Genomic DNA, 17764 nt, shown 5'->3' with positions numbered 1-17764 from the left:
GCTGAGATAATTTTATATATGTGTCCCTGCTGTGTACTGTGTAGTGACTGTGTCTGACTGTACAGAAACATGGGCTGATCAGATCACAGCTCCTGAGCCGAGGAGGGGGGACAGAAGAGTATACAATCACAATAAGGCCGGGGCCACACGGGGATTACTGTGATCCCCTCGCATGACACTGGGCTCACGCTTGTAGTACAGGAGCACCAAGTGTCATGCAAGTGTCCCTGCGACTGAGGTCGGATCGTGCGAACGGACCTACGCTGCGGGGGGGGGCGGGCCGGTGCTGCGGAGGGGAGGGATTTATCTCCCTCTCTCCTCCGTAGCCGGCTATTGCCATTCTCGCCCTGCACTCGCGGTACACCGGTGTTCCGCAAGTGCAGTGCGATTTTTCTCTCGTCCCATAGACTTAGACTTGAATGGGTACGAGAGAAAACAGGATCGCATTACAGTCGCAGATTGTTTTCTTGATCCGATTAGGGCTGAGAAAATAATCGCTCATTGGTGCTGGCACACAGGATAATATTGGTCCGAGTGGAATGCGATTTTTTAATCGCACTCCACTCGCACTGGTTTTCATGCCGTGTGGCTTAAGCCTAAAGGCCAAAGTTCCACTTGCATATGACTCGCATGAGTCTCACATCGCATCACCCGTTGTGAACACACACTCTCCTGACAGCAGCGCGTCTGCTGCATGTCTTTCTATGCAGCTGAGACGCTCGTTTCCGGAGAGAGGCCGCGCCGGCTGATGCGATGTGAGACTCGTGCGAGTCATACGCAAGTGGAACTCCGGCCTAAGGCTGGACTCAGACGAGCATATGGCATCCGATGCGACAGCTAATGATTCCTGGTTCAGGCTCTGCTGCGAGCGTGAGCTGAGTGTCATGCGACTGTGACCCGATCCTGCAATCAGGTCACAGCTGAGGACGGGCGCTGCGGAGGAGAGGGAGGGGTTAATTCCCCCCATCTCATCCATTGTCAGCCTGTGCGTATATCGCACTGCACTGAGTTAACATCAGAGTGCAGTTCAATGTATCTCTCGCACCCATACACTTGAATTGTGTGAGGCATACGGCTCTAGCAGAAAAATCGCAGCATGCTACCGCTTTTCTCGCATCCAGATTCTGGATACAAGAAAAACTGACTAACTCCTCTCCCTCATTGACTAACATAGGTCCGAGTGCAATGCGAGATTTTCTCGCATTGCAGTCGTCCGATTTTCATGCTCGTGTGAGCGTACCCCAACAGTTGCACTCAAGCAAGAGGGAGAAGGGAAAAAAAAAAAAAAAGCTGAATGATTTAACTCGAAAACACAGCAATGTGAACATACATTACTGCATAGAAAAACAAAAAACAAAACATGAAAAACTAAAGACATGGTAAAAAAAAAAAATGGCCAATTTTAGTGGCTGCAGTTTATCCATTTCTGTATTATGGGGATCTGCCCTCTGTCCTCTCCTCCCAGTTACTTTAAGGGGTTTTAATTCTGTTAGCAGGTCCTGTTCCCGCCCATATAGGAGAGGTCAGGTTTGACACAGAGGCATTCACACGATTAGGACCCAGTTGATAGGAGCACCGTGATGTGGTTACTGGGCTCAAATAAAACTAACCATTTTTATCTGCTAAGTATCTCATTTTATGTTTTTTTTCTGAGCAGTAATGCATGTTCACATTCCTATGTCCATGTTTTACATCCTTCAGCTTTTTTTTGACTCTTGCTTGAGTGCAACTGTTAGGCTGGACTCACACGAGCGTATGGCATCCGATGCGAGAGCATCGGATGCGATATGCTAATGTCCCCCGGCTCAGGCTCTGCTGCGTGCGTGAGCCGAGTGTCATGCGACTGTAACCCGATCTTGCGATCGGGTCACAGCTGTGAAGCTGAGTGCGGGCGCAGCGGAGGAGAGGGAGGGGTTAATTCTCCCATCTCCTCCACTGTCAGCCTGTGCGTATATCGCACTGCACTGGGATAACATCCGAGTGCAGTCCGATGTATCTCTCACATCCATTCACTTGAATGGGTGCGAGGGATACGGCTCTCGCAGACAATCGCAGCATGCTGCCGCTTTTCTCGCATCCAGAATCTGGATGCGAGAAAAGCTGACCAACAGCTCAACCTCATTGCCTGACATTGGTCAGAGTGCAATGCGAGAATTTCTCGCATTGCCCTCGTCCGATTTTCACGCTCGTGTGAGCGTACCCTTATAGTAATATCTGCATACTCTCAACTAGAAGGATTGATTGTGTGAATGAAGGCCGTCTTATGACTCCAAACTAGGAGAATTGGACTCACAATGGTTTTATTCGGTTTACCATAACCATCTGACAGCGCCAACTAGGAGGATCAACTGGGACATACGGTTTAGCAGATTAAATGCTGACCAGTTCATTTTAAGACTCTAAGGTTAGGAGGAATGCCTTGACATATTACAAGGTTAGAATTGATTAAAGCACCACTCCAGAATTTTGTATTGGCTTTTTATTTCAGCACAGGAGTGGCACTTTAAATTTAAGTCCCCTGCCACTGTTTCCTCTTCTATCACTGTCACACCATTTGTTATCGGGCGATTTGTGACCTGGCAGGCGCTCAAGTGTTTCATGGAGCGCCTGAGGTCACTTTTCACTACAAATCTATGAGAGCCTCCTTCTGGCGCTTATAGACTTGTATTGAGCGGTTGTGACAAAACATCTGATTTCTGGCCAGACAGAAGTTATGGACACAAGATGGCGCTACGGAACGGGGGGGGGGGACACTGAAGAAAGGTGAGAAGCCGAAGGTCAAGTATAATACAGACTAATCTGTTTTGCATTTACCTTTTCAGCTAGCAATCTCCATGGTTGGACTGTTGTATGTCTCCATTGAGGTTGGGGAGTTGAACCCATAATAAAGATAAATTTGATCTTCTCTAAGGGTACCGTCACACTTTAGCGACGCTCCAGCGATCCCACCAGCGATCTGACCTAGTCAGGATCTCTGGTGCGTCGCTACATGGTCGCTGGTGAGCTATTAATCAGACAGATCTCACCAGCGACCATTGACCAGCCCCCATCCAGCAGCGACGCGTGGAAGCGATTCTGCGCTTGTAACCAAGGTAAATATCGGGTAACCAAGCAAAGCACTTCTCTTGGTTACCCGATATTTACCTTGGTTACCAGCGCACACCGCTTAGCGCTGGCTCCCTGCACTCCTAGCCAGAGTACACATCGGGTTAATAAGCAAACCGCTTTGCTTATTTACCTGATGTGTACTCCGGCTATGTGTGCAGGGAGTCGGCATTGGCAGCCTGAGAGCGACGGACGCTAGTAATCAAGTTAAATATCGGGTAACCAAGCAAAGGGCTTCGCTTGGTTACCCGATATTTACCTTGGTTACAGCTCACCGCAGGCTGCCAGACGCCGGATCCCTGCACATTCAGATTGTTGCTCTCTCGCTGTCGAACACAGCGATGTGTGCTTCACAGCAGGAGAGAAACGTCAAAAAAACAAACCAGCACTGTGTGTAACGAGCAGCGATTTCACAGCAGGGGCCAGATCGCTGCTCAGTGTCACACACAGCGAGATCGCTAATGAGGTCACTGGTGCGTCACAAAAACCGTGACTCCGCAGCGATCTTGCTAGTGATCTCGCTATGTGAGAAGTACCCCTTAGGTTTAAAGAACCACACAACGAACGCTGGCATGGTGCTTTAAAGTATAATATGCACAACTTAAGTAGGAGGGCTAGCCTGGGTATCAGGTTCTCTCAGAAGCTTCATCTTTACACCAGACCTGCGGTATTAACTGGAATTCATCCTTTAACGAGTTCACAAGGGGCCGTGCTGCAAGGAAAAAAAAGAAAGCAACATGCCAAAAATCATGTGAGCTAGTAGTGAAAAAAAACAAAACCTAGAAAGCCACGAGTCAGCCGGCTACCCAGGCAAAGGCACATAGCCCAAAGTTGATGCACGTCACCGAGGGTCATCCCCTCCGAAGGCCAGATCAAGCCAACTCATGAGGCACAGGTAGCAGGCCAGGAAGCTAACACTAGGCCGCAGGCCCGACCTCAACCATGGGGCGGGAAGCACGAAACCTAGATTGCCTCAAACTAGTAATATTCTAGCGCCCAACTGCACCACAGTAGTCGATTCTTACTAGAGCCTGCTATAGACCCACCTAAGGACAATTTACGGCTGCTCAAGGATCTCTGTCCGAAGGACGAGACACCACATTGAAGGAGGAAGTGGGAGTAGCTATTTTGTTTTTTGCCACCTAATCTGAGAGCAGTATAATGTAGGGGCAGAGATCCTGATTCCAGCGATAGGTCACTTACTTGGCTGCTTCGTGTAGTTTTGATAAAAATCAGTATAATCAGCAGTAGATTATCATTACAGGACTACTTGGCGTGCTGCCAGGTAGTCCAGCATATTTTTGAGCTCTTTATAACTGTTAGAGAAAACATTGATTTTATCAAAATGATAGCAGACCATTCAGTGACAAAGAAGGGAATTTTGTTTACTTACCGTAAATTCCTTTTCTTCTAGCTCCAATTGGGAGACCCAGACAATTGGGTGTATAGCTATTGCCTCTGGAGGCCACACAAAGTATTACACTTAAAAGTGTAAGGCCCCTCCCCTTCTGGCTATACACCCCCAGTGGGATCACTGGCTCACCAGTTTTAGTGCCAAAGCAAGAAGGAGGAAAGCCAATAACTGGTTTAAAGACCAATTCAATCCGAGGAAACATCGGAGAACTGAACCATACCACATGAACAACATGTGTACCCGAAAAAACAGAAAAACCCCGAGAAAACAGGGCGGGTGCTGGGTCTCCCAATTGGAGCTAGAAGAAAAGGAATTTACGGTAAGTAAACAAAATTCCCTTCTTCTTTGTCGCTCCATTGGGAGACCCAGACAATTGGGATGTCCAAAAGCAATCCCTGGGTGGGTAAAAGAATACCTCATGATAGGGCCGTCAAACGGCCCTCTCCTACAGGTGGCCAACCGCCGCCTGAATGACTTATCTACCTAGGCTGGCGTCTGCCGAAGCGTAGGTATGCATCTGATAATGCTTGGTAAAAGTAAGTAGACTCGACCAGGTGGGTGCCTGACACACCTGCTGAGCCGTAGCCTGGTGCCGTAATGCCCAGGATGCACCCACGGCTCTGGTAGAATGGGCCTTCGGCCTTGAGAGAACCAGAAGCCCAGTAGAACTGTAGGTTTCAAGAATTGGTTCCTCGAGCCCCCGAGCAAGGGTGGATCTGGAAGCTTGCGACTGTTTACGCCGACCAGCGACAAGGACAAAGAGTGCATCCGGGTGGCGCAGGAGCGCCATGCGGGAAGTAGAACCTGAGTGCTCTCACCAGAACCAACAGATGCAAATCTTTCTGAAATTGATGGACTGGACGAGGACACAAAGAAGGTGAGGTGATATCCTGATTGATATGAAAATGGGATACCACCTTAGGGAGAAATTCCGGAACCGGACGCAGAACTACCCTGTCCTGGTGAAGGACCAGGAAGGGAGTTTGTATGAGAGCGTTGCTAGCTCGGAAACTCTCCTAAGAGACGAGACCGTTACTAGAAGGCCACTTCCCGTGAAAAACGGGAAGGGAGACATCCTTCAAAGGCTCGAAAGGCGGCATCTGGAGAGCAATTAGAACCTTGTTCAGATCTCAGGGCTCTAACGGCCGCTTGTACGGAGTGCTGAGAAGACAAACTCCCCGTAGGAACGTGCGTACCTGAGGAAGTCGTCGTTTCTGAAAAAATACAGATAGCGCTGAGACTTGTCCCTAAAGGGAACTGAGCGACAACCCATTTTCCTACCTAGATTGCAGGAAGGAAGGAAACATAGACGATGCAACCGGCCAGGGAGAAACACCCTGCGCCGAGCACCGAGATAAGAACATCTTCCACGTCCTGTGGTCAATCTTGGCGGACGTTGGTATGCTAGCCTGTCTCATGGTGGCAACCACGTCCTGAGGTAATCCTGACGACACTAGGTTCCAGGACTCAATGCTACACCATCCGGTTGAGGGCCGTAGAATTCAAATGGAAGAATGGCCCTTGAGACAGCCAGTCTGATTGGTCTGGTAGTGCCCCCGGTTAGCCTACCGTGAGGCACCACAGAACCGAGTACCACAACATCCTCGGCCAATTTGTAGCGACGAGGATGGCGCGGCCGCAGTCGGTCTTGATCTAGCGCAGTACTCTGGGCAACAATGCCAGAGGTGGCACCTAAGGTAGCTGGAACTGCGACCAATGCTGAACTAAGGCGTTTGCCGCCAGAGCTCGATGATTGTGAAACCGTGCCATGAAGCTGGCACATTGTTGTTGTGCCGTGACGCCATTAGATCGACGTCCGGCCTCTGTCAGCGGCGCCAGATCTCCTGAAACCCGTCCGGGTGAGGAGACCATACTCTTTCGGCCACACCTCAGCGACTTAGGAAGTCAGCTTCCTAGTTTCCACACTTGGGATGTGAATTGTGGATATGGTGGATGCCGTGTCTTCCACCCACATCAGAACCTGCCGGACTTCCTGGAAGGCTTGCCGGTTGCGCGTTCTTCCTTGGTGGTTGATGTATGCCACCGCTGTGGAGCTGTCCGACTGAAGTCGGATATGCTTGCTTTCCAGCCGCTGTTGGAAGGATTGTAGGGCAAGATACACTGCTCTGTGTTCAAGAACATTGATCTGAAGAGTGGACTCTTGCTGAGTCCACGTACCCTGAGCGCTGTAGTGGAGAAAAACTGCTCCCCACCCTGATAGACTCGCGTCTGTCGTAACTATCGCCCAGGACGGGGATAGGAAGGACCTTCTTTTTGACCAAGAGGTGAGAAGAAGCCACCACCGTAGAGATTCCTTGGCCGCCTGAGAAAGAACGACGACTCTGTTGAGGGACGTCGACTCCTCGTCCCATTGGCGGAGAATGTCCCATTGTAGTGGACGCAGTAAAACTGCGCGAAAGGAACTGCCTCCATTGCTACCATCTTACGTAGGAAGTGCATGAGGCGTCTCAATGTGTGCGACTGGTTCTTAAAGAAGAGCTTGCAGCCCGTAGTGAATGCTGTTTGTCTAGCGGCAGCTTCACTATCGCTGAGAGAGTAAGAAACTCTATGCCTAGATATGTTATCGATAGGGTCGGGGTCGGATCTGACTTTAAAAAGTTGATGATCCACCCAAAACTCTAGAGAGTCTCCAGCGCAACGTTCGGGCAGTGTTGGCATGTTTCCTAAGAGAGTGCCTTGACAAGTAGATCGTCTAAATACGGGACCACAGAGTGACCCTGAGAGTGCAGGACTGTGACTACTGCTGCCCTGACCTTGGCGAAGACCAGTTGACTGTCGCTAGCCGGAAGGTAGAGCTACGAACAGAGGGTGTTCGTCTCCTATAACGAAGCGTAGAAACGCTAGTGCTCTGGATCAATCGGCACGTGTGGATAAGCATCCTTGATGCCTAATGATGCTAGGAAATATCCTTGGGACCTTGAGGCGATGACATGGCGGAGGGATTCCATCCGGAACCGCCTGGTGTCCACGAGCTTGCTGAGCATTTTTAGATCCAGAACGGGACGGAACGGCCCGTTGTTATAGGTACCGCAAAGAATTTGGGGTAAAAACCGTGACCTTGTTCCTGAAGAGGAACGGGGGTCATCACTCTTTCTGCCTATAGAGTGCACCCTGTTTGCAGAAGAGCAGCGGCCCGGCCGGGAGGTGGAGAAATTCTGAAGAATCGAGTTGGAGGACGAGAAGTGAGCTCTATCCTGTACCCGTGAGACAGAATGTCTCACACTCAATGGTCATTGACCTATGGCAGCTAAATATCGCCAAGGCGGGAGAGCCTGCTACCAACCGAGGCCGCAAGTCATGAGGAAGCCGCCTTGGAAGCGGGTTTTCAGACTGTCGCTTTTTTGGGCGAGACTGAGCCCGCTAAGAATCTTAGCTCCTCTGATCCTTTTGAGTTCACATTGGACGAGGAAAAATGGGACCTGCCCGAGCCTCGAAAAGGCCGAAAACCCCGACTGCCTCTTGCTCTGTTGGGGTTTGTTGTGTCCGGGCTGAGGAAAGGATGAATCCTTACCCCTGGACTGTTTGATGGTTACATCCAACGCTCACCAAACAGTCGGTCAGCAGAAAAAGGCAACTGGTTAGGCAACCTTTTTTGGAAGCAGAATCTGCCTTCCATTCACTTAACGAGCAGACCAGGCTCTGCTTAAAAACACGGAGTAGCGGAGGCTACCGCCGCACGGTTCGCAGAGTCCAGGACAACCTGAATCGCGTAAGAAACAAATGCAGACATTTGAGAGGTTAAGGATGCCACCTGCGGCACAGATGTACGTGTAACCGTGTCAATCTGTGTAAGACAAGCTGAAATAGCTTGGAGTGCCCCAAGGGAGAGAATGCCGGAGCCAACGGTGCGCCGACAGCCTCATAGATGGCTTTCGACCAGAGATCCATCTGTCTGTCAGTGGCATCTTTGAGTTTGCAGTTCCATCTCCCACTGCAACTATGGATCTAGCTACAAGCCTGGAGATTGGAGGATGCCGCTCGGGACATTGGGTCCAGTCCTTGACCAAGTCAGGGGACAGGGATAACGTGTATCCTAAGCCGTTTGGAGAAGCGCATATCTGGATAAGCGTGGTGTTCCTGGACTGCCTCTCTGAAGGCAGAGTGGTCCAGAAAAATACTTGAAGCTGACTCCTCCACTGGAGGAGCTGTGAGAAATAACCCACATTCTATAGATGGACGCTATAAGATTATTTACTATGGCGTCACAATCAGGTGTATCCAGATTGAGAGCGGTCTCAGGATCAGAATCCTGAGCCGCTACTTCCGCCTCATTACACAGCGAGTCCTTCTGTTAGGACCCTGATGAAACCGAGGCCGCTCATAGCGAGCCCACTTAGGCTGTCTGGGACTGACGTCCGTGCAGAGCCGTGACTCTGGGATGCGTGTGACATTCCCGGAGCTGTTAGTTATTCACACTGAGGGGGGCCATGGATCAATGATTCAACAGTGCCCATATTGTGAGAGACATGTCCGGACTGCTAGGCTTCTAGTATCATAGCCATAGTCTCAGAAAAACTGTCAGTAAATACTGCAGACACCGTCCTCATCCCCTGGCCATTAGTGCATACAGTGGGAGTCTATGTACCTGCCGGCCGTATAGCCGTACATGCTGTACCAGCTGTATAGAAAAACATGTGGTTCTGCACCTTTGTTTTACACAGAGAATATGCTGATAACTCCTCCGCATAATCCAGGAGGGTATATACAACGTGCGACCAAACAGTGCAATGTATATAGTACAAGCATATCTATAAGTGCACTTCTGCACTAGTGGGGTTAGCACCACAGGTGCTGCTTAACGCCTGTTACAGCGATTGTGTGACTATCAGAATGCCAGGGTCTTCCACACTTGTCTCTGTATCGTACAGAAACTGACACTAATGGCTGCCGGTGTCCTTGTAGAGAAGGAAGCCGTGGGCGTGCCTGAGAAAGTGCGGGAATCCGGATTCACAGTGCACACAGTGAGAGGGGTGGAGTATGCAAAACATACTCCAGCTCTCAGCTCTGCTCTATGCAGCGTCACGCCCCTACCCTGACTGTCAGGGCTGTGGGCGGTAACGAAGGGAGACTAGGCCCAGAAGCCGGGGACTCGAGTTAACAGCGCGGCCGCCGTAAAAGCGCGGGCCGCGCTGAAGTCCCCGGCGCACCACAAGTGCCAGCCGCGCCGCAGTTCCAGCGGCCGGCGCGACCGATTCATAGAAGTGGCCAGCGTCCCGCCCCTCTCCTGACTGGCAGGTCTGGGGGCGGGAACGAACGGAAGCAGGCCGCAAAAGCCGGGGACTCTAGTTATCAGCGCGGCCGCCGTAAAAGCGCGGGCCGCGCTGAAGTCCCCGGCGCACCACAAGTGCCAGCCGCGCCGCTGCCAGCGGCCGGCGCGACCGATTCCTGGAAGTGGCCAGCGTCCCGCCCCTCTCTTGACTGGCAGGTCTGGGGGCGGGAACGAACGGAAGCAGGCCGCAAAAGCCGGGGACTCTAGTTATCAGCGCGGCCGCCGTAAAAGCGCAGGCCGCGCTGAAGTCCCCGGCGCACTACAAGTGCCAGCCGCGCCGCAGTCCCAGCGGCCGGCGCGACCAATTCCCATAAGTGAGCCTGCTTCAGCAAAGCTGAATGAGGCCATGGCACAGGCGCCGCAGCGCTGATGTCCCCCGGCGCACTACAACACCCAGCATGCTGCGGTGTGAGCGCCAAATGCACGGGGACACAGAGTACCTTGAGGAAGCAGGGCCATGTCCCTGATGTACTCCGCTCCATCCAGCATCTTCTCCAGGGGCTGTAGATGGAGCACGGTCTCAGTGCCTGGAGACCGGTAAATCCCACTTCACCCAGAGCCCTGTAAAAAGGGATGGGGAAGGAATCAGCATGTGGGCTCCTGCCGCCGTACCCGCAATGGGTACCTCAACCTTACAAACACCTCCGACATACAGTGGGGTGAGAAGGGAGCATGCTGGGGACACTATATGTGTCCTCTTTTCTTCCATCCGACATAGTCAGCAGCTGCTGCTGACTAAAAAGTGGAGCTATGCGTGGATGTGTTGCCTCCTTCGCACAAAGCACAAAACTGGTGAGCCAGTGATCCCACTGGGGGTGTATAGCCAGAAGGGGAGGGGCCTTACACTTTTAAGTGTAATACTTTGTGTGGCCTCCAGAGGCAATAGCTATACACCCAATTGTCTGGGTCTCCCAATGGAGCGACAAAGAAATTGCTGGGATAAGGGTCTCTGTCTCTACATTATGCTGCTTTCAGATGGGGGGGGAGCAAAATACTGGTGACAGATTCCCTTTACAGAGTAACCATTTCAATATTTTTTCCATAAGTTAAAAGGACATATGAAAAGAAACTTTGTAATATGGAATTTGTGAAACTCCTTTCTTCTCTTGGACTGATCAGTTATTCACAATTCATTGAAAGTAGATTTTACCATTACTGTTGGTGCTCAGAAGGTTGCATGAAGAACACTCTTTAAAGAAAAACTTTCAGCAGATTGTCTGCCGCTAGCGCTTCTCCTCTCCATAGAATTTTAGAAACAACACAAACAGTGAATGTAAGGGCCATTCTAAAAAATAGTATGGTTTTCCCTATATCCTGACTGCTGTGGGACCCCAAGATTCGGTGCAATGGAGCAGAGGGGTAAGGTCTCAGCCCCCAGGGCTTTGTGTACGGAACAGCAGAGGAAAGGCAAATAACATGTGCTATGATTTCCTGCAGTCCCATAGACAATGAATGGAGAGGATGTCGAGTATGCACAACTCCAGGCCGCAGGGTCCCCGGTCTCTAGATACCATTCATAAGTTATGCACATTGGATAACTTGTTATTTTGAGAATAATTTTCAGAGATTAAGAAGTTTGCAGACAAACAACTAAGAACTAAAAAGGTAAAATAACAAAAAAAATACCTTCAGTTCGAGCTCTTTGCAGTGTCCCTCAGTTATCCCAGATGAATGAGGTGCATATGTGCAGATGGCCGCCCTTACACCGATCTAGGCAGGACGGCACCTGTTGGTTGCACACTTACAAATGACACAGAAGTGCAGAGAAACTTGTCCTTTATTGATGATTTACAATGAGCAATTAAATAGTTAAAACCAGACATTCACGACATGCTAACAATCACATCTAGCCATCCAATGACTCTGCAGTGGGAGGACAAGCTGCGGAGGGGACACATTGTGAGGACCCACTGTCCAGGACGACCAGCAGATCGGACAATGAAACGCTGGGACCCCGCCTGTTATGTCTAAGGTTAGTGGTCATATTGAGCTGATGGCTCTCCGGTAACCAGCTCTAAATTACCCTGCAGAACTGGAAAACTTCATATATTGTACAAAGCAAGAGATCACTTTAATTTAAAGGGATGTTCTGAATTGTAAAAACATGGCTGCTTCCTTCCAAAAAGAACAACAAAAAAAAACAGCCCCACTTCCGTTTACTGGTTATGATTGGAATTGCAGCTGAATCCCATTCACTCCAATACCATCGTCAGCCCAGTGACAGGTGTGGCAGCGTTTCAGGAAAAAAGCATCTGTATTTTTCTCACCTTGGACAACCCCTTTAACAGTGCACTACAGACTACGTGCATCATTACGGTAGATGTAGTGGATACATTTGTGTACATTGTATACACCAGCCCCCAATACATTTGCCCGATGCCATAATGCCCGATGTGCCGCCTTGTTAGCATAAGAATGGCGCAAGTTAGAGGGAGGAAAAAAAAAAGTCACAATAATTTAAAGCACCTAATATATTAAAAACGAATTTCAAAATGTACCATTCAGAAGACAACATTGCCGAGGGTTGGAGATCTCAAACTCCCACCGACACCAGTGCTGCGCGCCATGAACACCTGGCACCAGGCTGGAAAAATGTACTATGGCTAACAAGGCAGTACAGGTGCAGACTGGCAGGTCTTTACCCTCCGCTCACACCTGCACAGAGGTGCACTAATTTACAGATCAGGTGGCAGTTTAGTGGGCAATTAATGAAGAGTCTACTGCAGATGTTACGCCAATGACCAACATCTCACGTGTTGGCAATACTCTGCCTCGGGTCTCGGCTCTTATTCCTACCGATCACATACATATTGATCTTTCAGCTGCCATAAGGGAACAACTCCCAGCATGTTTTGTAAGGAGTGATAGCTTCACAGGAGCCATATTGGCTGGTCGTTATACTGTGGGTAAGTCTTGATGTCCATAGAAACCAGAGCGCAGCTTTCATTTCTACAGAGCAGTATAAGGATGAAAAGCTGGGCCTGTCATGTTGCCATCAGCAACCAGGCAGTTTTTTTTTTTCTCTTCAGGTTTACCTGGTTGCTATAGGCAACAAGGTATTTTTCTCTTGAGGCCTTGCTGGTTGCTATGGGAATTCAGCCTTTTTTTTTCTTGAGGTTTACCTGGTTGCTATAAACAATGTATTTTTCTCTGTTGAGGCCTTACTGGTTACTAAAGGGAAACAGGCATTTTTTTTCTTGAGGTTTACCTGGTTGCTATAGGCAGCAAGGTATTTTTCTCAGTTGAGGCCTGTCTGGTTGCTAAGGGAAACCAGGCCTTTTTTTTTCCTGAGGTTTACCTGGTTGCTAAACGCAGCAAGATATTTCTCAGTTGAGGCCTGTCTGGTTGCTATGGGAAACCAGGCCTATTTTTTCCTCTAAGAGAATGTACTCTCTATTTACATACAAATTACTCGTTCCAAAGTACTCAGCGTGATCAAGGATTTTAGCTGGTGCCATGAACGTGTTACTGACCAACATTCACAATGTACAATTTGGGCTATTTATGGTATTAAATGCCCACGAAGCGCCAGGGAGATCTTAGAAAACATCCAATTTGGAGTGAATTTGCTTAACACCGCCCAGTTGTGACCGTACTCCACCTCATGAGCGTACGCGCCTTCAGTAATCTGGATGTCCGCCATGTGAGCCGGGTGTTCAGGTCACTTCACTTTTGCCCGACGCTCCTGTTAACGTAAAGAGAACCTGTCGTCTTTTATCGATGACAGCAGGCGTTATCGCATTATATACAGCATTATCAGCACTTATTTATTGCACAAGGGAGCGACATTATTGAAGACCCCGGCTCTGGATCTCTTCCCGGCTTCTTCTCTAGCGCCCGCCCAGTCAGTGCAGACCAGGGGAACACAACTAAGTTACATCTATAGATACGCTATATATCAACCCCAGGAATAGAAAGAGAATAATCCTGAAACTTGTCCGAGTCTCAAGTATCAGAGACCTCATTCTTCCATATAAAAATACAAAACGTTGGTATCGTTACCGGAACAAATTACAAAGATTTTATGTCTTTTATAAAACGATTTTCCCCGATTCGCACAATAGAAAGGAAAAGGCGACAGATGCTCTTTAAGAGACGGACGCGTACGACACCATTTGGAGACAATCGGGCTGTATGTGGAGGGGGAATATGGAGTAATCCTGGGTGATCCCTCCATGCTGTTCATATTTTGAAGGTTTTAATGTCCTTTGATAATTAAAATTGCAAAAATTAAATCCACTATTAACTTTGCAACTATTTTCTTACTAAAACCCCCCAAATTTTAAAAAAACGGCAGGATTTTTAATTCTAGAGTGTGATTGGTTGCCAAGTTACCCAGCCGCCTCTGCAGTCATTCAGCGGTGTCCGGCCACCTAGGCAAAAAGTGCGCGTTTGCAAGTGCTGCGCTAAAGCCCCCCTCTGCTCGCATCGGAGAGCACAGGTTTTGGTCCAGCGGCGCAACCATGCCGTTAGTCCAAACTGTCAATTGTAAGGGGCGCCCCTTTGCTCAACCCCCAGCTTTGCAAGCATGAATCCAGGTGGAGGTGAAGTGGACAGGGGAGCAATGAGCGCCTAAAGGCAGAAAATGGGAGCATCCCTTTAAGTCATTACATCAGCTCGGGTGAAGAGATAAAAAAAAAATAAATTCCAAAATACTTTAAAACAAAAGATCCCTCATTTAAGACTAATTTATTTGCCAGTAAGGTGAAAAGCCATAAAGAGGGTCTCTCTTTGGAAGACTCTGCTCATTATAAATAACAGACCACCCACAATTGTGCAGTACTTCAATTCTCCTGCGGAGGCGCTGCAGGGAAACTGAACACTGCCGCAGGTTTATATCTGATCGCTGAGTGTTCTAGCAGCGGAATGTCCTCTGAACCGCTAATAAAAGGGGACCCCAACCCCATTTAACAAAAAGGATAGATAATCCCAACCAAATCGCTTTTGTGTGCGCCCCAAAAACTGGCTGGCAGCTCAAGACATCATGTAATCCCAGCAATGGGCAGGTAAACCGAACAGTACAGACCACCGTTACCTACTGTTTATCACATATTCCTGAAAGGTGTAACAATTACCCCCAAAGTTTTCACCAGTGATAAAGTTAGAGAGCGTAAATTCTATTTATTACAAAAAAAAAAAAAATAAAATAAATTAATTTGTTTTGCTAATGGACGGGAGATCTTGTAAAAAAAAAATATATATTTTAAATGCTAAAACAAGAAGTGCAAACTACTCTATGGCCGCGAGAATCGCAGACCTCTGTACAATCGCGTCTTGTGACCGCAGACAATCGGTTGTGCTTTCGGGTAAACTGCAGACTGGTTCCGCTGTGCTGTCCTGTTGTGGTCCACTTTGAGGGGATGGGGACCTCTCCATAGGGAGCTGTCGCTCCTTCCTAAACCTGTGCTTTTCAGTTCAGAGTCTCTAAAAAGTAAATCGTAAAACCAGCAAAAAAATATAAGGTTCTAAATCTACGGACGACGGGTCGGCAGAGATCATATCAAAAGTATTCGCTTCCTTCTTTCACGTCGAGTCATGCCATGCACCGGATACATACAAAATCAAAAATAAAAGCCACCGGGGCGCTGGCCATTCCTTCATTTACTCCTTTATTTGGGATCACAGGGCCCCCCCTAGAACGTGAGACGAGTCACAATCATTAATCCTGGCATAAATTCAGAACTATATAGAAAAATACTATTTGAAAAGGGGAAAACGACATAGGCAGATTTTACAGAATTGAAAAAGGTGCTTTTTGTTTTAATTTCAAATGGCGCCTTCTAAGAAAATGTGCGACTTAAATAATATAAAAAAAATATATATATAAGGGGAAAGGGGTCCCCAGAATCTGTCTTTACAAACGTACACGCAACATTCCCAGCTAACTAGTAGGTTAGGTCCTGACAACAAGAGGGGATGGGTGGGGGATTAATGGTGCTTCATATAAATCAAATCAGGGGAGCACAAGGCATTGCGGACTCACATGCACGGCCTCCCCGTCCCCCGCAGCCAAAAACAGACTCTGTTTTGGGATATTATTTACAAGTCGGCAGGATTAAAAATTAAATACATTTACATAGATCGTCTGGGGAGAAAAAAAAAAAGTTTCAGGTTTGCCCCTTGTTCTCTTAGAAAATATAAATAGGACACTTAAAATCACAGCCAAAAATAACAAAAGGGGTAAAGGAATGCAACAGCAGAAACCAGGAAACGAGAGATATCAGCGCCCCCGCTGACAGCGCCAAGAAGCAGATTATACATTCCGCGTCTCCACCTCAATCTTCTCCTCCGAGGGTCCAGTCTCGGATTCAGTGACTGGGACAGTTTGTCTGAGGGTAATCTCGGGTCCGCCGCCATAGATGGAGCGAAGGAAATTCCAGGTTTCTTCTGATATCTGCCCAGAATCTGCTCCTGGAGGTCACAAGGTTAAGAAATGCCGTCAATGAGATATCTAGAGAGGCTAAATGACAAGACACACCCAAAACCAAACCGATGAGTAACAAAATATAGAATAAAAAGTCTAAAAAAACCCCACAAGCAATAAAAGCAGTCAAAAGAAAAGCTTAAACACCAAGCAATAAACATGATAACCCCAGCAGATGCTTGGTGGAATTTCTGGAGAAAAAGTACAATGTATGGATTTATAAAATTAGAAAGGATAAAAAAAGAAGGGAATTTTGTTTACTTACCGTAAATTCCTTTTCTTCTAGCTCCTATTGGGAGACCCAGACAATTGGGTGTATAGCTTCTGCCTCCGGAGGCCACACAAAGTATTACACTTTAAAAAGTGTAACCCCTCCCCTCTGCCTATACACCCTCCCGTGCATCACGGGCTCCTCAGTTTTGGTGCAAAAGCAGGAAGGAGAAAACTTATAAATTGGTCTGGGGTAAATTCAATCCGAAGGATGTTCGGAGAACTGAAGACCATGAACCAAAAGAACAATTCAACATGAACAACATGTGTACACAAAAGAACAACCAGCCCGAAGGGCACAGGGGCGGGTGCTGGGTCTCCCAATAGGAGCTAGAAGAAAAGGAATTTACGGTAAGTAAACAAAATTCCCTTTTTCTTTGTCGCTCCATTGGGAGACCCAGACAATTGGGACGTCCAAAAGCAGTCCCTGGGTGGGTAAAAGAATAACTCAATAAAAAAAGCCGAAAACGGCCCCCTCTTACAGGTGGGCAACCGCCGCCTGAAGGACTCGCCTACCTAGACTGGCGTCTGCCGAAGCATAGGTATGCACTTGATAGTGTTTCGTGATAGTGTGCAGACTAGACCACGTAGCTGCCTGACACACCTGCTGAGCCGTAGCCCGGTGCCGCAATGCCCAGGACGCACCCACGGCTCTGGTAGAATGGGCTTTCAGCCCTGAAGGGAGCGGAAGCCCGGAAGAACGGTAGGCCTCGAGAATCGGTTCCTTGATCCACCGAGCCAAGGTTGACTTGGAGGCCTGAGAGCCCTTACGCTGGCCAGCGACAAAGACAAAGACCGCATCTGAACGGCGCAGGGGCGCCGTGCGAGACACGTAGAACCGGAGTGCTCTCACTAGATCCAAAGAGTGCAAATCCTTTTCACACTGGTGAATTGGATTAGGGCAAAAGGAAGGCAAGGAGATATCCTGATTGAGATGAAAAGGGGATACCACCTTAGGGAGAAATTCCGGGACAGGACGCAGAACCACCTTATCCTGGTGGAAAACCAGGAAGGGGGCTTTGCATGACAGCGCTGCGAGCTCAGACACTCTCCGAAGTGATGTGACTGCCACTAGGAAGGCCACCTTCTGCGAAAGACGTGAGAGAGACACATCCCGCAGCGGCTCGAAAGGTGGTTTTTGAAGAGCCGTCAGAACCCTGTTAAGATCCCAGGGTTCCAGCGGACGTTTGTAAGGTGGGACCATGTGGCAAACCCCCTGCAGGAACGTGCGGACCTGCGGAAGCCTGGCTAGACGCTTTTG

General features: G+C 48.7%; 1 protein-coding gene across 1 annotated transcript in view; it reads right to left on the bottom strand.

Annotated features, from left to right (window-relative positions):
- Window positions 1-11568: 11568 nt before the first annotated feature.
- The window catches only part of USP33 (ubiquitin specific peptidase 33), a 106901-nt gene continuing 100705 nt past the window's right edge, over window positions 11569-17764 (bottom strand). The window contains exon 24 of the mRNA XM_075320277.1: window positions 11569-16220. Within this exon, the coding sequence (XP_075176392.1) occupies window positions 16063-16220 (158 nt within the window). The 3' untranslated portion in view covers window positions 11569-16062. The remainder of the gene's footprint in view (window positions 16221-17764) is intronic.

This window comes from Anomaloglossus baeobatrachus, chromosome 8 (assembly GCF_048569485.1).
Source record: "Anomaloglossus baeobatrachus isolate aAnoBae1 chromosome 8, aAnoBae1.hap1, whole genome shotgun sequence".
Classification (NCBI taxonomy): domain Eukaryota; kingdom Metazoa; phylum Chordata; class Amphibia; order Anura; family Aromobatidae; genus Anomaloglossus; species Anomaloglossus baeobatrachus.
The sequence above is the reverse complement of the archived record's forward strand: the minus strand, read 5'-3'. Positions and strand labels throughout refer to the sequence as shown.